The sequence below is a fragment of the Tenebrio molitor genome, chromosome 1 (genome assembly GCF_963966145.1).
Source record: "Tenebrio molitor chromosome 1, icTenMoli1.1, whole genome shotgun sequence".
In the NCBI taxonomy this organism is placed as follows: Eukaryota; Metazoa; Arthropoda; class Insecta; order Coleoptera; family Tenebrionidae; genus Tenebrio; species Tenebrio molitor.
The window spans coordinates 15819505-15840327 of NC_091046.1; the positions used below are offsets into that span (position 1 = coordinate 15819505).

The following is a 20823-nucleotide window of genomic DNA, read 5'->3' on the forward strand; positions in this document are numbered from 1 at the left end:
GCTCCCTGCTGCAGCGTACATGTTAGCATCTGTTAAAATTTTGAAAGGCAGTAACTCCTCAGCTTGTAAGCCTGATGCGGTCGTTAGAGATTTCTTCAAGTCCTCCAAGCTAATTGTCGTCAGGAAGAGCACGCAGTATCTGACGGGACATCTATTAGTAGTCGGGCAACGTTAGAAAAATTCAGGACAAACCTGTGAAACCAAGAAGACATTTAAATGAACGATTTTAATTTTTCTATGTTGGGTGGGTGAATCCTTCGCAAAGGTTTCCACTTTGTAGAGATCCACACGAATACTGCCTTTGATTATTACGTATCTAAAATACTTTAGGTATACTCGCACGAAGGAAAAAACATTACTCCATTTGGCACATAACCGGAAAAGTTTTAATTTTTGAAACACCTGATTACTGATATGTTTATCGAAAGGCTAAAATGACTAAATTATCATCGCGTAGTCCATTTCATAAACGGTCAATAAGAATTTGAAATGTCCCATAAGAGGTCTTTAGTCCGGACGTCATACGTCTTGGTCGATACGTTCCAAAAGGCAATGTGAAGCACGTTTTGTTGCTAATACTGGATTTCAAGTCAATCGTGATCAGGTGCGACGTTACTTTCACCAAATTCAGTAGTGCTTTAATTCGCGGCAACGGTACTTCTCACTTTTGGTTATAGACTTCTATAGAGAAAACGTTTTAGATGTGGATTGCCAAACTCATGGTCGCTTAAAATGTATGATTGATCTGTACTTTAGTGAGAAATTTGTCTTAAATTCCAAATATCTTACAAGGGCGCCTAGTTACTTTTCCTGGTAGTGCCAACTTAACGACAAGTCCCTAATCCACATCTATAACGTTCCGACCATATCTATAATCGATATATCGATTATATCTTCTAACGTGTTTTCTATTTCGTTCCTCCAAATTTCTTTCTTCTACTTTGGAAGCCTTGATAGGCACACTCTGTCGGGTATCATTTTTATGCTAAGCAAATGACATTGACGCATCTTATTCCGTTGTAATCTATTCGAAACTTTTTTCATCTTGACTGAAATTGATGCCTTCATTTTCCCGAAGAGGGTCAACCAAGAAAGTTTTGGTATTAGATGTTTCTCTTACTGGCAGAAACAGTCCAACAGCACAGCAACAGTAGAATTTCTGTAGATATAAAGTCGGATTGTAAATTCGTACAGCTTGACCAGAATAGCTTGGCGCCTGAGATGCGCCGACCAAGAAACGAGCGAGTGTCTGTAAGACAAGGATGTGGCTACGATTGTAGGTGCGGTACACTCAACGAAGCAAATCTGCTCAAAACAGCCCGGACATGCTGTTCGCTTGAAGCGCTGATTTTAGCCAGATTGTACACGATCTGAACACTTCCAGACACAACAAACAAGTGCGCTCCGCTAGTGGGCGGGACTTCAGTCCACTGCGTCACTAGCCAAGCTGTTCTGGTCGACCTGTATGTTACTGATGTGAAATGTAGTAATAATTAGAAATTACGTATACAGGTGTGTCAGAATTCTACCGACAAACTTTCTGGACTGATTCTATGATCAAAAATAAGCATAATACATATGGGGTCAAAAACGCTTAATTTGCAAGATAATCGACAAAAAACGTAAAACCAATTATGTGGATAGATAGCAACGGTCCGACACCTTGGCCGGCTCGCTCCCCAGGTCTAAATGCCATGGATTTTTTAATGGGGTAATGTGAAAACCAGGGCGTGCAAAACTCCAGTCAGAGCAATTGAGGAGCGTGTAGAGCATTTAGAAACATGCCCGCCGTTTTTGAACGTGTCCGTCGTTCATTATTGCACCGGTGTCGGCTGTGCATTGAACAATTTTTGTAAATTGTACATACTCGCAGCTCTTTTTTATGTTTACACCTTTCATCAACCTTGTTTTTGTTGCTGGTAAAAAATTTTAGTCGATTATCTCGCAAACTAATCGTTTTTGACCCCATAGGTATTACTTTTAATCATAGAATCAGCCCCGAAAGTTTGTCGGTGGAATTCTGACACACCCTGTATAATATAAATGTATAAATAAGATGTTTTCTGCAAAAGGCGGAGAATGTACTTCATGTTCTATTAAAAAAGAAATTGAGTAAAATGAAGATCAGCACTAGAAAGCTACTTGCGGTATCTAACATACCTATATGATTGCCAAATAAAATTGGAACCTTTCCTTCCAAATATTTGACCATAAAGAAAAATTAAACACAAGATTCTTATTATTACTTATTCAACCTTATATCGTTTTTTCTATAACTTAATCATCCTTGTGAAAACTTACAAATACCAATAACCGAGAACTTCTTGAGTTGTTGCAGAGGGGAAGGCTGCTAAGATTTAGGACCTTTTCAGCCTTGGGGATCTAGGAATGTATTAGATATACTGCAGTATTGTTGTCAAAACTAGTGGTGCTTTTTTCCTCTTGTGTAGTTTAGGGTGGCCGTTGGACGGTTTTAGTTTACATTTGGACAATCTTCGGAATTTTATTGAGATAATATCCTTAACGATTGAGGTAATTGAAGGATGTCACTGTTGCTATCCAGAGGTCAGAACGTGTATCTTTACTTTATTTAATGAAAGTCGTGTGAGCGTCCTGGTAAACGAAGTTGCTGACGTATGTGTCCGAAAGTCGAAAGATTTTGCGGATTATTCTCACAAGCAAAAATTTGTTTCTAAAAGGTCGAGTTTGATACTCGAATATGGGGAGGATAAAGGTGTAGGTATCCAGAAAGTTGGCTCGGTTGCGAACTTGAGGGTTTCCTTCAGGTCGAGGTTCACAGTTCTGATGACGCCCAGACAGTGGACAGAAAACTTTTCGGGATTGGTTTGTTAAAGAGGAAAAGTTTAATGGCAGCGGATATCATCAGTGTGGAGTTGCATTTGACCGAATTGGATTTAACTCACCAGGTACTGTCTAACAAACAATTGCTCCGAGTTTCTTCTGGAGAATCTTTTTTGACCTCGGCTGGTTTACATCACTAGTTGGTGAAAAAGCTTGTCTTGGTTTGGAGGTCACGTCCAACAGACAATCGATCGTGTGAGTAAATTAGGAGTTCCATCGTAGGTTTAGAAGTTTTTGGGCGAATCCGTGGTACCTGACATCAATGGCCCGCTGGATATGTAGGAAAATGGCAAACATGGACCCTTTAGTGTAATGAATGAAGTCTGTGTAGAGATCGAATACATAGAACCACTAAGCCCAATTTTGCTTGGCTTTAGAAAGAGACATGCAGTTTGGCATTGTCCTAATAAAACGGAACACCTCTTTCTTCAAATCAATTATCTGAATGGATGGTTTGGTTTGATAAAAATAGCAGCACATGAAAGAGTATTCCTTGTTCTACAAACCTCACATGATTTTTTTTATGCAGACGAACTTTTGGGAGAGTTGCGGTTATTGACCTCGCTTACAAAATATTCTGCGCTCTACGTTATTCTAGACAATTAACGTTTTGTCACCTGTGTTCCTACGTTTCAGAAAGAAATTGATTTCAGTGGGCCTATAACGAATAGCATATTAATATGCGTCCCATTCGTATAAATGAGCTGTTGAAACTAAAAGTGATGTAAGTCCAATTTATTCTAAAATGTCTTAAAGGTTAAAAAAAAATCACAGACAACTACAGCTGCAAGCAATTCGAAAGTGGTGGCTCAAATTGTAATGGTATCTAAACATCGTATCGATCTACTTACCCTAGCTAGGTTCTCATAAACTAGAGCATAGAATTATTTACGAACAATTTTTCGACTTCCTCTCTTGTATATCTTAAATGTAATTCTCGTTCAGTCAAAAATATTCCCTAAAGACGACGGTCGTAGAGATTAGAATCTGCTGTTTTAAATTGTATGAATAAGTTTCTTCCATAGTACTTCCCGTCTAGGTGAACGTCACGAATTTGAATTGTCCATACATCATTTTTTGCCTTTTCAGTGAAAGAAAAGCGTTAAAAATACATATATTAATGTTCATTTGATCTAGACGAATTTTTGCACATTAACAATGTTTACGATTTTAAGATATTAGCAGTGTTGTTAACTAGTCATAAAATATCAGATAATCTATCTTCTTTTTTGTAGAAGATATGGACCTTTTTATTACATTGAATGTGGAAACATTCGATTTATCCCAATAATCCGCAAATATTTCTTTTTTTTTTCAATATAAATAAAAGAAAAAGTAATAAAGGCTATGTTGCCATATGTTAGTTAAGGTAAAACCGACATAAAATCACTTCTGAGATCAAAGCTGCATAGTGCTGAATTTGGACACGATTAATCGTAAGTTTTATCACTTACCCATCATTGGTTACCAGTGGGGGCTAGTGCAGGGAGGGCCCCCCCCCAATAAAAAAGGGAAAAAAACGGGAGAAACAAATATTCATTTTTTGAAATAAATTTATTATTTGTATATTGTATACCGATGTTCCTGTGTATTTGCACTCACCTCAAAATTTGATTGAACGAATTTGAGCGGATGCGCTCACCTTATACATTTAATTCTTGTGTACGGGCGAGCTCAGTGGAAACCCTGTCTGCCTTGCCATTTCTATACAATAGCTGACTTCCATATCCCCACCACAGTTCTCAGCTATTAGGATAAACAAACCGGTAAGGTTATGTTGCAAACCTGTGTTCTAAAGTTTTGAAGTTTCTATCGGGCTTCGGGGCTTCGCTGAATAAAAAGTAAGTGTATTCGAAAAAATTGTAATGTCAAAAAGTGTAATTAGTGTGTGTACACCAGAGATATGGAGTTGTGCACTTGTCAACTAAAAATTTGTTCTCATGTGTAGTGCCTTCGTTTTGTGGCGTTGTTGGCACAGCCAACAACGCTATGCGAAACCATGATAAAAGTTACCATAAAATACCTTCAGAAAGGGATGAGAGAGGCCGTATTCAAAAACAAAGATCGTAACGACGACAAGCTTGGATTCAAGAATTACATCGAAAAGGACTTGACAAATGTCAAGTTAAAGTATCTTAAAATTTGTTCTGATCATTTTATAACTGTAAGTCCAGAAATCTCGTCTGTTATCAGGCCGGTATTGTTCAGAACACAGGTTTCACGTTTACAACATAACCTTGCCGGTTTGTTTATCCTAATAGCTGACAAAAGGGGTGGGGATATGGAACTGATCTATTAAAACACAACCGCTAATGTGTTATTTAATATGTGCCAACAATGCACATTCGGGCAAGAAGCTGGTCGGTCCGATCCAATTAAAAAAGATTTAATGAACGAAAACAACTCGAACTTCCACGACACTTGTCGAATCACTCTTAACGGTCGATTCATATGATTTTATCCGTTACTTTTGCTGCATTTGCATTTACAATAATTTCCTGATAATTGTACTTTAATTTAGAGTGCACGTGTGCTGATATAAAAGAGACAGTCCTCTGCCTCTGCTCGGCCTATAATAATCTATATATATATAAAACAAAGTCGGGTTAGTTACGCTATTTATAAATGAAGAACGGCTGGACAGATTTTTATGATCTTTATATTGTTGAATTTGTCTCCGCCCCGATTAGCAGAATAACTATTAAAACATCGAATAACTAACGAAAAAAAAATTATGAAGAAAATTCATTTTGAAAGGTTATGTCATCCGTCACAATCTGTCATTGTGCGCGCATCGCAGTGGCGACTTGTACCCTCTTGGTGTGGGTAGGCGGCAATACATAAATTTGAAAATTGCAGTCGGCGAATGAAACATTAAAAAAACGTCACTAATAGCGCAAAAGATCGACCAAACCTTCAGGAATTCGATAAACAAAAAAACAATTATTTATTTGCAATGGTTCAGGAGATATATTTTTTTAATGAAGCCATGTAACCCTGCTTTTTAGAGAAGAAGATGACGTGGGTCAAAAACGATGACAGATAAGTGTTAACAAAAGGACGTTCTAAACTCAAAATTTAACGTAGAATCCAAATTTATAATTAAAATGGGGCCTTTCTATTTAAAAAAACAAAGATGACGTCGATTTCCGGTATTTCCGGAAGTGTCGCCATTTTGAAAATATTTTATTTGAGCTTGGAGCAGTCGATTATAGTCGGCCACCAATTTTTATATTAATACGATTTTGGGAAATCAGAAAGTTTCTAACGAACGGGCTATGTACATAATTTGACACCAGTAGATATTAATTAATGTTTTTGGTCACAAAAATTATATGTTTACAAAACTACTATTCAGTAACTTATAATAATACTAATAGTTAGAAGTTACAAGTTTGCTTATTAATGAAAAGTAAGTTGATTTTATTTCTTTCCTTGATTAATTTGTCACGAGGTTTATACAAGTTAACAATACCAAGTTACCTCCTTTTTGTAAATGTCTATCCTTTATAAATGAAAATGTACTTATTATAACATCTGTAAAATCATCTGAATTTTGTAGAAAATGAAGCAACAACTCATGCGCCCCAGACTAGGTAGAAAACGAATCGGTGGGAAAGCCGCAAAGGCAACCGATCCAGTTGCCTTCTAAACGCTATATTGACATATTTTGCCCTCACGTCAATTTCACTCTGACACAGTGTAAAGAGAAAAGAGAGAGAGAGAGTAATCTCTCACGTTCGCAAAATTCAGATGAAATTTAGCTTAGGCGTGCAGTCGCCTGCCCTCGCTTACGATAGCGTAGCAGTCGTAGCACACATGATTCAAGCCAAAGTATTGGTAGACAGTGCAAAGTTATTGGCGGAGATTCATTGCGCGCTGCTAATGGATAAAACATTCGATAATGTAGACAAACAAAAATTAAAAATTACATTTCAGAGTTATTAAATTATATTTATTAATAAATTTTAACTTGAATAAATTTATATCTTTGGCAAAGTCTGGGTAGGCGGTGCCTACCTTGCCTACCCTGACGAGCCATCGACAATTTGAACTTAATTGAGATTTAACGTCAGCTGAGATCAATGGTGTTCAACACCTACTTCTGCATTGTACAGGGTGCGACAACAAAACTTCCTTTTTTGAAATGCGCGCTATTCAGTCTGTAGGGGTCGTAATGGGACGGGAGTGGTCTCATTCGGAAGCCGTGGTTTTCAAGATTTGTTCCCTATCCCTGTCAGCTGCCACCATGCGTTGGAAGAGTGGAAAGCCTGCGTTTGCCGTCGAGGTCTACTTTTCAAACTGATTTTCTGTGATCGCAACCCTTCCGAAATTGCTTCAATGTTGGGTCGTGTCCCGAACCAGAAATCAATTGTTACATGGGTCACTACGTTCAGACCATGATTTCAGACAAACCGGGAGTGCGACAAGACGAAGAACTGGAGTCTCACCTTAATAAGGGGCAATTTGTAGTAGAGAGCCCGCTCGCCGGATTTGTCCCCTTGCAATTTTGTTTGTGTTTTTTTTTTAATCTCGCGTTTATATCAACCATCAAAGTCATGGCTAACGCTAGAAATGGGCGTATTCACTTATTCAGTGTATCGCACCTGTATCTAACTAATTATGCATTTAAGTACGTCAACTGTCTGTAATTATTTAAATGCTACCCCAAGTAATGCTACGTCGCGGGGGAAGCTGTTTTAGGGTTGGGTTGAACATTTATTGCTGTGCGGCATACTTAACCTCGAAACTATCAAACAAAAACAAATGAACAGTGCGTCCAAACTATCAAACCAACAAACCAGTGGAACAAAATATTCATCTACAAAATGTTTCCAACAAACAGCATATGCTTAGTAATTCTCTTTCCAATTTTTAATTTAATTTTCCATATTTTCTTCCCGTCAGATCCCAACCAAATTCATTAAAATATGCAATCCGTTTATGGTGATTGTTAATTCCGGATTATTTTTATACAGTGAATTTTTTTATCAATGAATCATAGAGATTTACATGGTATAAAGTATAAACTTTATTTCGCGTCAATGGTGTTTATATTGCTAATTTCAAAATTATTTTTCGGACATGAAATAAAGTTTACACCATGTCAATCCCTATGGTTCATTGATAAAAAATTCACTGCATAGTTAGTTACAACTCGAGACACAGCACTTTGCTCTACTACTCATTATACTCTCACTTCTTGCAAATGAATTTACCGAAAAAACTTATTTTTTCACTACTCATCAATGAATTGTCGTAAATTCATGGGAGTTAATTAAGGTACTATATCGTTAATCACATTTGCACATCACGTGACGTGAATATCAATAATCTCCGTCAGAGGGCGTAGTGCTTAGCATTAAATTTGTGTATGCATTAAATTTCAATTAATTCACTTTGATTATTCATTTTATCTTAATAAAAAAACTTCATTCAATTCAGCTAATAAGTTAACACAACATTTATTGACTCTGAGGCGGTACGAAGTTCGCCGGGTCAGCTAGTAATTATAATAAAATAGACACTGTGATTTCGTTATTAGTGTAAAGTGTAAGTAAGGGTAGCAACAACACCAATGAATTCGGTTGTATCCATTAAAAATCTAAAATCTGCCGGGCTTAGACTTTGTTTTGAAGATCGTGTAGACATTAAACCGTTGGGGCCCCCCTCGTCCGAAATTGCAAATTCGAAAACAGCATTCTGTTTAAAGGTGAAACCATATCTTGAAATTTTAATTCTGATAAACAGGTATGTACAAACATGCAGAATGGTTGTGTGGTTGTCATATGAGTAATTCTCAATTTTGTTTCCTGTGTTTATTAATGGGGTCCAGTGATTTAGACCCAGCATGGGTACAGACCGGCGCGCCGTAACATTTAACTGAAAAAATAAAAAAACACTGTCAGTCATAAACATCTCTGTTGTTCGAATGAATTTGCTACTTTGGGTCACGTTACTCACGTTGATGTTCGAAATCAACTCAGTGGTGCTTATCGTCTTCAGGTGCAAAAGCAGATTGAACAAGTTAAACAAAACATATATTTAGGAGAATTAATAGGTTGAATAAAATTCTGTGAGGCTTTTGATTTAGCATTGAAGGAGAAAACAGACAGTAATAATCCATCTCTTGGATGGTGAGGAAATGTGTGTGTGCCCTCCCTTCTGATTTGGTCACGAGCCGCCACTGTTGGTTACCTACAAGTTTAATAACTTTTCTAAATAGTGATGGTTTAAAGAAGAGTGCCGACTTACAATATATACAGCTGAACACTAGGTACCTACTTAGGGCCCGATTTGACAACAAGTGCGACCGTCGCAAGTCAACTTGAAATCGGCCTCCTAGAACAGAATCAACCGGAATAAAATAATTATGTTATGTTCATTAAGAAATTATACGTCAAACGTTTTAAGAAGTAACAATGTAAACGTAAATCGGAGCAATATTTATCTGAAATTAGCGTTCCTACAATAGCCACGACAAATATTTACTAAAATTACCTAATTACTTATTGCTAGTTACCGAAACGGGGATCCAGTAAGGTAATTTCTCCAGGAGTAGTTGGAAGACAACAGTTTTTTTTTATTTATTATTTAGTAATCCATTTTCACGAATATTTTGAAAATTACAAAGATATCGTTTCTTAAAAAACTCAGCACCAAAAACAAATTTATTTATATTAATGCTATTTCCATTTGAGATCCAAGAAAGTAGGTACATAAACTACATATTCGTATTAAGTTAGGTATTGTAATTAATTAATTAATTATACTGGTAAATCGATAAACAGACAAAAAGTTGCAGGCCCAAAAGATGCTGTGCGACAGATTGGACTCTAAAATGGTAATTCAAAAACGCCCTCCGAAAAAAATATGTTAATCAAATATCCGTATGATTACATATATTAAATTATATTACTATTATTTAGAGAGGCGATCGTAATTATCAACTATCACTTCTAGTCACAATCGTAATGTACTTTCGAATTGGGTTCTATCACTATAGTAGTTACTGTCAACCTGTGTTACGATCTAAATAAAATCTTTCTAACTGTAAACAAGTTCAGTCTCTATTTAGAAAGTTTTCTGGTATAGGAAAAGTGAGGGTGAGTTGTTAAACTGTACATTTTGTATGTTAAAAAATCAATTACTCGTTTAAAGTAAAAAACTTATGTAGAAGTATTGAGAAAGATTTATCCGAACTTATAACTCCGTCTGAGAATTTTTTAATAAATAGTTCCCAGAACAACATTACTAATTTCAATTCTTGTTAAATTCCTTAAAAGTCTATTGAATAAATATCGAAAAAGGGCACAGAAAAATATTCTTAAAGCATAGTCCATAGAACGACATCCACTCTAACAAAAGGTTAGCTTTGTTGATTACTATCGGGTGTTTTTGTAAAGTTCACCTCAAAGTAGGCGTTGAAGAGCCGATTGTGAACTACGGATCAGCTGTTTAAATCTTACGTTTTTACACGAGTGGTGCGTTCACAATCGACTCTTCAACGCCTACTTTGAGGTGAAATTAAAAAAAAACACAAGCTCTCCCTCACTTGTTCCTTGATATGTAACAAAACTTGCGAGAGGCAATTTTACGAAGAGATTGGTAGCTATAACTATAGCTACCAATGATATGGAAGCATATTTAATTCTTCATCGTTACGATTTAACTAACATACAATGAATATTTTACTTCTGAAGGAATGAGAAATTCACCAACACTTAAGGCCTTTCATCATGAATGTCGTTAGACTAAAAAATGCAAAAATTGTCCATCAAGAAAGCTTGCTTCTCGCAAGCTGGTATTAAAGAAGGGATATCAAGGAATAAGCGATCGTTGTTGACTCTGAGTAGTACAGACACTTTAGATCACCAGGAAAAGTATATTTGTATCAGATTGTATCAATTGTTTCAGCTTATGACTGTAAAGCACTGGTTCTCAATTTTAACAAGTGATAAATTTAAAAACAATTTAAACAAGAAAGCGTAATATTTTGCCTAAAGTTCTTATCCATAAGTTCAGTACTCAGTAGGTATAAGTAAAGGCTGTTGATAAATTTCTTGCCCACATCTTCTCTTGAACATATATCGAACGATCAAATTAATTTGTAATGCAGTTATCCATGAATCCGAAATCGTATGTCCTAGGTCGGTACCTGAACTCCATGCTCCAATAAACATAGCGTGAAACATAGGTTAGGTGTTAGCAGATCCTTTTAACCTCTCAAGAAATCGTACCTATCAAAACCTATATAATACCTGAAGATATTAGAAAAACGAAGTACGATCCCAACATCTGTAACGTACTTACATAACGGCTCTACTACTTCTACATCGATCAGAAAAGTTGGGTACATTACACTTATCTTCGTCCGCTTTAGAGAAATTTTTGTGGTCAAAAATTGAATGAGAAGACTGTCCGCGTTCCGTTCTTGGGAGAGTCCGGTTTGTAGAAGAATTTAATGTGAAAAAAGCTAATGGGACGACCCCGGGAAATCAGAATTTGTCCGCTAGTCAGAAGTGTCCGTTAAGGGAAGTTTCACTGTACCTACGTAGAAATTCAATAACTAGTGGTAAATAGGGCAGCGGTTATGCAAAGAAACAAATTAATGTAGGTGTAATGCGCCCCATACACGCTCCGGAAATCCTCAGAGGCAAAACTGTGCAGTCCCTGCCTTGCGTATTTCCGGAGCGTGTGTGGTAGAAAACTGCGCGGACTTGACGAACTGTTCAGGCGGCCGGATGAGACTAAAAAACGATTCAGAATAACTGTGCAATGTGCAGTCCCAAACTATCAAGTCGATCTGAGTGTGTATGGTGTTGCGTCAGTTCAGTTTGGTTAAAGCCGCCGTTCGGACCACATGAGCCGGGAGTTTCTGGAAGAGTTTATCAAGATTTATCACGATGGAGTGAAAAAGGAAACTGCCTATACGCAAGCAATAAAACACTCGTCGACATTTTCGGGAATTCCTGTTAAAATCAGTGAATTTCAAATTAAGAGAAACACCAAATTAATGTTCACTGGATTACTGGAATTTTTTAGCAATCTCAAATTTTTGTCAAATGTGTGATCAAAGGGCGAGAATTGGAAATTAGAACTAAACGCTTCATCGTAGAAAATAACTAAAATTGTTTGCACTTATACAGGGTGTTTCAAAACAGCCACCAAAACTTTACACAACATGATAAATTATTGAATATTGAATAATAAATCAATCATTTTAAAAATAGTTATTTATGTATTACGGGCGTAAAGTAGGCGTTTTTGGCCCGCGGAGTGAGATTAGGGCCCGAAGCGAAGCCAAGGGCTCTAACGCGACAAGGGCCAAAAACGCCCTTTAAGCCTGTCATACATAAAAAAAAATCCACGAAACACTGCTATACATTCCTAAATGAAAAAAAGAAATGCCATCTGGCACCATACAATAGCACCCGGGCTCCGTCTTGGAAGGCAGGTCGTGTATATCCACAGTAACAAAATAATGGTTCTGTTATTACATTTACAAACTTAAATAAATGAAAACCACAATTAAATCGTGAAAGTTTCAGTTCATTTGTGTAAACAACGCAGCTTAATTATCTTAAGGCTGTATGACACAATGCTAAATTTTGTAGAAAATTTGTTAGAAAATGAGAGAGGACCAATGAACGATCAGGATCTGACAAAGACAGACTATGATCCTGATCGTTCATTGGTCCTGATCGAGGGTCTCTCTCATTTTCTAACAAATTTTCTACAAAATTTAGCATCGTGTCAAACAAGCTTTAGAAGACGAAGAAAATGGTACCTAGCTGCTGTACACCACCCGATGTGGCAGAAGCTGCAAATTTATGAAAAGGCATACGGCCCTAGGGCTGAAAAGTGCTATTTTACGCCCTATAACAGCGTCCTAAAATTCAATTTCACGCCCACTCGTGCAAAAAAGTAGTTTTTATATGTCTCCAGAAGATAAAGAGTTGCAAAGGCTGAAACAAAGAGATCATGTATCTAAACACTATATGTGTGTATTTTATGTTATTTTAAGATGGGAACATGGTCATAACTGACATGTTCCATAAAAAAAACTGTTTTCCTTTTTTACATTAAGGGCCCCAGGGCCCCACATACTGCGTTTTTGTTCGACGGTTTTGTTCGACGAACAAGTCTGTTCGAACAAAAACGACGAACACGAGTTGCACACACACTTCAGCTTTATTTAAAGGTTTTAATGCGTGAATAAATATCAAGTTATATTTGTATGCAGTGGCGGCGGCATTAGCTATAAAAACATATATTTTCCATAAACACAGAAGACTTGTTCGTCGAACAAAAACGCAGTCTGTGAGGCCCTTTACAATTGCAATGTCTAGATCGTTGCTATAATTGTACAGAATAATAAAATGGTTGCTGTGATTACTGCTGCTTATTATTATCGTATTCAGAACATCTTCTGTACAATGTTGCCACTTTTATAGTAATTTAAACCTCTGTAAAACCATACAGACGCATAAAAAAGAACGTTTGATTACGATTTCGGGTTTAATATTGATATGGGAAATTGCTGTGCAACATTTTTTGGCGATACATTTGGAACGCGCTGCAATTATAAGTCCGTGACAGAGAGTTAATTCACGCATTCCCTAAGGCCAGAACTGGACAGTTTTTCCTCAGAGGATTTCCAGAGCGTGTGGGATACTTTACCAATAAAAAGAACTACTAAAATGTGAACCCAAAAAGTCAACCCCAAAAATAATTACATAAAACTACACAAAATACAAATGTTACCGTTACAAAGGTTAAATGATATTATCCCAAGAAAATGCAGTAAATGAAGTGTGTATAAAATCCAGTGTTTTCTGGATTCGAAGTTTCTACAGCGCATGGTTTAGGAACTCTTATTATAATTGACAATATCTAAAGCGACCCTTTCGATTTTTCAGTTGTATGGTCTGACTTGGTATAGGATACTTTTAGTGAACGTAACGTAAAGTTCCCCATCGCTCTGACCCTTTGTTCACAGACGAAGAATATATCGTGCAACTTTTCAGTATTACAAGAAGCCTCATCGAGGGAGACGTGATCGAAATGCATCCATTTGCAGAACTAATTTGTTCGGTGGTATTAGTCATATTGAATTACACAGATTAATCTAAAGAAAAGAAAAAGAAGCCTCTAAAGAAAATATAAAATGACTGTTGAAAAGAAAAAATATTCTTCTATCAATTTAATAGATGAATTAAAGGCTCCGTCCCAAAGATGGACACAATTTTATGAAAATAATCAAAGCTACTAAGGGCCAGTTTCATAATAAACTTAAAGTCGAGTTTAGCCTTAAAGTGACTTTAATGGATTGTTGCAACAATATGTTTCTATGGTAAATGGTAAACTTTAATGTTAAAGTAACTTTAGGCTGATTTTGAAATTGGGGGTTAGTTTGCTATGGATAGATTAGAAAAACGGATTGATCCTGGTAAACTTCGTCCAGCGAGAGATTGGGAGATTTTAAATTGTAGACTTGTAGGCCAACATCTAGGATACATTAATTAGAGCATAATTTCAGGGCAAAACTGTTACTGCTTGAAGGATATACATATTTCAAATTTACGCCCGTTAGGTACTACATTCTCTGTGTAGAATTTAGTGACTTTTCTGTCAACCAATCTCTCGCTGGACAAACTATAGGATACTTTGGAACTTGTATAATCATAACGTATGATAACCTTTCCAAAGATTCGTAGAGTAGTTCCCTATTTTTTTAATTGGTTGTAAGTATTATTATTTTTATTGTTTAAAAACGGTGGTTTTGAAAATTTGTGATTTCTAATATTTTTACCTGGCAGAATTATTCCTGTCAGTTCAGCTTCTCCCCAAAATTTAGATACATATCGTCTACGTATTATGTAAATATTTTGTTCATTTAGGCAAGTCATAAAATCCTGGAAATTTATCTCTCGTCCCAATTGGAGCGATAGAGGGGTATTATCTATCATGCACAAACGATAAATCACCGGGGACATGTTGCTTTATAAAACCGATGCGATCAACTATTTACACATACACCATATATGTATGTATACATAAACATTCGTTGTCCGTCTGTATGAGGGCCTAACTTTGTTCTGTCAAAATGTATCGGAGCAATACTGAGAATGCTTTGATTCAAAACACATCATTCGATAAATGATGACCTCTCTCTGAAAAAAAAAAACTGTAGTAGTTATTTAGGTAACTTTTTTTCTTCAATTCATTGTAGCTCCTTCATGTTTGTCAAAATAAAACGAAAATAACAATCAATCAACAGCAAAAGTATTAATTTATACTTCGTCTTCTATTTGAATGAATGTAATAAAAAATTGTACTGAAAAAGCGAATTTGGTTATAACTGATAATAAGTGATAACTGTTGAAACTCGGAGGTTACAATTCAGGAATGATTTTGATTTTTAGGCCAAATACTACCTTAAGTTCCTCAAGGGTAATAATTTTTAAGATGTGTTTATCTTCCAATATTATTTTCTTCAATATCCTCTAAAAAACGTTCCTATCACCATCGCACTATAACACAAAAATTAAACTCCAAGGTTGATACTCAGCATGGGTCAACCGACGTGGACTTCACTTTAATCAGCTTAAATGTTGATTACGTTTCAAAAGTTCAGTGTTCACTTTTAAGACATAAAAGCGAAGTGAACGTACAAGCGTGCCATTTGCATTTTTTTTTATTTCACAGTTGTAAAAGCTCTGATAAAAACGATCTGACACAAACTTTTAAAGATTAATTTTACAACTAGTCACATATCGTTCGCTTTTTTTACTGTCTACCTATCAATTTATGATGTATTATAGAAAATAATAAATGTCTTACATATCATTTTTCTTACAGCACCGACGAAGATGCTCGCCAAGCATTTAGCAGGAATAATGGGAAAATCAAAGAAATACAAATCAGCCTCATGCTTAGTTCTCGGACCGAAATGCAAAAAGTTATCGAAGCAGCGAGAGCTAAATCTTACGCAGCATTTATGCAGAACCCAACACCTTCTGTTCCGATGCCCGCCGCGGTCCCTGCCATAATCCCCGCAGCTGTACCCGAAATTAAAAAGGAAACGAGCAAAGATCGCGACTCGAAAGACAAGCGAGAAAGAAAACGATCTAGATCCAGATCACGAGACCGCAAGGATCGCGATCGACGTGACAGAAGATACAGAGATCGAAGCAGGTCTAGATCAAGAGAAAGGAGAGAACGTCGCCGACGTGAAAGAAGTCGCAGCCGAGGACGATCTCGTTCAAGAGATCGTGATCGTAAACCTAGAGACGGAAAACGGTCACAGGAGAATTACAACCAAAAAGATGGCAAGAAGCTTCCAGAAGTGTGGGCTAATCAGAACTCCAACGACAGCATTCCTACAGCCCCACACCCTCCAAGCGTGTTCGGTAACTTTGGAGGTAACTTGGACGATGCGAGACGAAACCTTAATGCTTTGAATGTCCAACCAAATGCAAATGGAAGAACTAATAATAATTATCCGGTCAATTTTGGAATAAATAATCGTTCGAGGGAATCTTGGCCTCCTCAGAATGCGTCGAACGACAGTGATCCAAGTTTTCTTAACAGATCGGACGACAGTCTTTCCAATGATGCCAGACAACGCTCAGGGGCAAACCAACCATTTGCAAACAGACGTTTTCCACGCAACAATTTTCCACGACCAGAAAATGAACAACAATTTGCGATGAATGAACGTGAGCCTTTGCCAAACAGCTGCGTTAAACTGCAACCTTTTTACGGAGGCTATGGTGACATTCGCAGATTTTTCCAGGGTTCTTTCATTAGCAATGTGGGGATAAAATTTATCAATGATGATTTTGGTCACCGCACAGGTGTAGTGTATATTCAGTTCGGACATCCGCAAGGAAAATCAGAAGCTTTACACAGGAACGGAGAAATATTAAATGGTGTAAAAGTGGAAGTAACACACATTAATGACCAAGAATTCGATGAGGCCATCGATCGATATCAACCAGAAAATTATCTGTCAAATAATGAAGAAAGAAATCACAAATTTCGAAGCAAGAACATCACTAAATATTTCAACAAACCTGATCCTGAATTAAAAATATTCTCATGTTTAACAGTTGACGATCTGCCCACCTACGTGAAGGAACAAGATATTCTTAAACTCTTCTCACCTCGACCACTGATCTCTCTTTTCCTAACGTCCAAACCTAGAGGTGGTCACATAGCTTACGTTAAATTTGGCTCAACGGAAGAGGCCAAGAAGGCACTTGAGGAAAAATCAAATCACATCGTTGAAGGCAAATCAGTTACCGTTAAGCCTTGTGACGATCGAGAATTTGAAAATATCAGTCAACAACACAATGTCGATTTAGATTGCAAACCAAATGCAATCGCCACAATAGACACGGATTGCATAAATTTAACTCGATTGCCGTTGCAAACCAATAATATCGAAATCGCAGACTTTTTCTCAGACATCGGAGTGAGGCCAATGAAAATTCATTTAATGAGCAATCGATTGGGTTTCACCGGACAGGCGTTTTGTGAGTTTAAAAGTAAAGAAGATGCAACGCAAGCGTTGAAGAAAGACAGCGCAAGTTTCGGTCCCAATCATGTTTCGGTTCAACCATTTTCGAGGGAAGAGATGGAGCACATTCTCCAACAGTCCAATGCTTCTCATCCGACTCCACAAAATGTGATTCAGGCGAGGGCACCAGCGATGAATCAAAACAGACCCTTTTTCTCAAGAAACGCATTCGAAGGTGCACCAAGAGGTGGTGGACATCGATTTATGGCGCATAGAGGTCCAAGACCTCGATTTATGAGTGCAGTACCTACAGATGACGCCCCACCAGGGTGCACCGTTTTTATGGATAATGTACCTTACAAAGCGGGGACAAATGAAATTTTAGACTTCTTTGATGGATACGATATTACCAACAACGTCAGTAGAAGGTTCAATCCTAATAACACACCAAGTGCAGAAGCAAAAGTTGTTTTTACTTCTCCTGAAGAAGCTTATCGTGCAGTTCAAGAAAAAAATGGACAGAAAATTTGGGAGCGCCCTATATATTTAAAACAAATATAGACTGATTTTTCTTTATTAATTTTATTAAGTAGATCATTTTTAAATGTCATATTGTTTATAATTAGACATGGATCGACATTAGGCTGTACAGGGAACTGTTAGTATTTGAATATTTTTTAAGAGAGTATTTTTACAAAATCACTGGCAACAAGCTTATTTGCTGAAGTACCCATATTTTTGTTGGGTTCAGGCCATTACAACATTTCACTGCAGCAAGTACAAGAATTTGAAAGTCACAAGTAATGTAACATATTTATAATAATTTTCTAGAGTTTTTAACAAGTTTAGATCATTTGTATATATTAAGAATTCTGTACATTAAACATTGTATTCCATGTACCACAAATTAATTTTTGTACATCTTACTTTAAAATGTAAGAATCTACAATAAAATATGCTGTGCATACATACATACATGTTTTTCTTATTATTTTTAAATTAAGTAAAGCACTTTGTCAGTGCGTATTAAGTATAAAAATTTGAAATGTTGAAATTGTTAATGTGTTTCAAAAGTTACCGTTAAAAAAAAACATGCCTTCTTTGGATTGTCTGGTTGTGCAGACTGTAAACAAAATATGTATATTAAACAAAATTAAACAAAACTTTTACAAAGCAGATAACTCAAAAACACTAATCAAGAAGATCTTCAATTTTTAAATACATGTATCTGTTAATTATTTTGCATCAAATAGTAAATTATTAATTAAACTCTTTCATTATAAAATTCATCTTGTTCTTGTCTTAACGACTTAGAACGGGTTTGTACATCAAAATCCAATGAAGTCGCTTCAAGTTGTACAAGCGTCCTTTCATTTATGTGTGTGAATTTAAAAAACATATTTTCACTGGAGAACACGAAATATTTATGACAAAATCCTGTTTTCAAAAAGGGGAGTGAAGAAAATGGTATACTCCGTCCAGCGAGAGATTGGGAGATTTTAAATTGTAGACTTGTAACCCAACACTACAAAATGCACTGGAATACATTAATTCGAGCATAATTTCCTTTTGACTTCTTCCCTTTTCTCCCCTCTTTCCCTTTTTTATTAACCCTTTCACACATTTTTCTATTTTTTCCTTCTTTGTCTTACCCCTTTGCCATTAATGTTCTTATTGCGTGATGCATTGAGTTTACCTACTATTTCAAGGCATAAAGCCATGTTCGTTTATCTTCCGTTTCTTATCATCTGTTTTGATTTCTTTTCCTTTATTTTTTTTCTTTTGTTACCAGTTTCCTTATTGTGGGAGTAAGTTAAATAACCTCGTTCTCAACCACCTGTTACTCGAATGCTGCGCAATTACCAGAGTGTCGAGGCCCACATCGATATTTTTTGTTGCACCATATCGCAAATCAAAAAATTCTCCATCTCCTCGTGAACCAGGGCGATCCTACTCAGACGAGTGCTCGGTAGTTGCAGCTTGAGTGTTGGGATGCTCTGTGTGTAATGGTTGTTGTGTTGTGAATGTTATGATTGCCTTGTTAGCCGTCACCAATAATAATAATAATTTCTTTTTGTATTTCACGGTCCTTCCTTCCTCGTTACATCATCATCTATGTATGTAAACAAAATTTTTGTAGCTCTTACACCGGTTTTCGCTTCCTGCTAGATACACTATTTACATTGAAATTTTAACAAAAGAATTGTGGATGACTAATAGTCCAGCTGTACTTGAATTAAGGGATTGTCACTGCTTCACCTAATTAGCTATTCATTCATCATGACTTAGAAGCAATGCCTGTAAGCTGTAAGCTTGAATGCCGGTCAAGTGTGGAATCATGCATTAGTGGAAAATTTTCAGGAATGTCCGCATATACGAATGTCCCAGAATTGCCTTTAATTGGGTAAATGTGATAATCTGAATTTAAAAAAAAAAAGTCCTATCTCAAAAGATAATCTTAAACTTGATCACCACCAAGGTAGGATGACCACAATTTTGCCTTACCGGGATTTCGAATTTGGTTGCGATATCAATAATTATTTTGCTGTCTAGCAACCTGTCCGATTTTTTATTAATACCTGAGAACGTGCTTCTGGGATTGGTGAAACTGAAAACTTTATGACTCGGTTATGTAAGCACCAGGAAATTTTATTTTAGTCGTTTTGGACTCTTTTGCTGTCGGCACAAGCCTGTTTTCTAGGGGGAAGCAGTTCTGGGACATGGTGTATATCCTTCCAGCAACCTCTTCAGGACGTGAAGGCTGGAGCCACACTAATCCGTTGTAGAAATTCGTTGATGTGTATGTGTATTACGTCGCTGAAAACACAGATTTGAACGGATGTTGATTTCATGTCGCTGTTTCTGTGCTAGAACGGACGTCAAAAAATGTTGACGCACGTATTGTATTCGATTAGGGTGGGTAATCAATAATCATAAGAGTATAAGTCAAGTAGTCGGTAGTCAGTTACGATGGCATTCATATCTATACTTCTCCAAATCCTTTTGGTAACTAACGGATAGGAATCGACATTCATGTGGTATCAATTCGAAATGTCCATCACAACACAATGGACGTTATTGAAACACTCTTTTGTTCCTACAAGTACGTTCGTTTGAAAAACCTCCATCGCAATGGACGCCAAGAAATCGATGGTGTGGCCTCAACTAGGCGATGTTGCAAGATCGATACTCAAACTCATGGATGCAAATCCTATCCAAACCCTACTGTACTTGCTGTAACCTTTATTGTAGAGGTGTCCCGTAAGTAAACGGCAATCTCTTGAAGTCTTGAGAAATGATAGAAACGACCTCAGTAAACAATATCCTGTTGTTTTTTTCTTTTTCGAGTTCTTCTTTTAAGAGGTAAAAATCTTTAAAATCACCCAATGAGGGGCGCATTGCAAATTAATAATTAGTTTATTTAACGAGTTTGT

At 36.7% G+C, this 20823-nt stretch overlaps 1 protein-coding gene and 1 long non-coding RNA gene across 2 annotated transcripts in view; one reads left to right on the plus strand and one right to left on the minus strand.

Annotated features, from left to right (window-relative positions):
- The window catches only part of LOC138141266 (RNA-binding protein 12), a 52349-nt gene extending 33989 nt beyond the window's left edge, over positions 1-18360 (plus strand). The window contains exon 3 of the mRNA XM_069061969.1: positions 15727-18360. Within this exon, the coding sequence (XP_068918070.1) occupies positions 15727-17950 (2224 nt within the window). The 3' untranslated portion in view covers positions 17951-18360. The remainder of the gene's footprint in view (positions 1-15726) is intronic.
- Positions 6383-15738, minus strand: LOC138141312 (uncharacterized). The gene is made up of 5 exons (XR_011163073.1): positions 15303-15738; positions 14678-15038; positions 9118-9204; positions 8827-9060; positions 6383-8745 (listed from the first exon to the last, which is right to left on the minus strand). It is a non-coding gene; the product is annotated as an uncharacterized lncRNA (long non-coding RNA).
- Positions 18361-20823: the final 2463 nt, after the last annotated feature.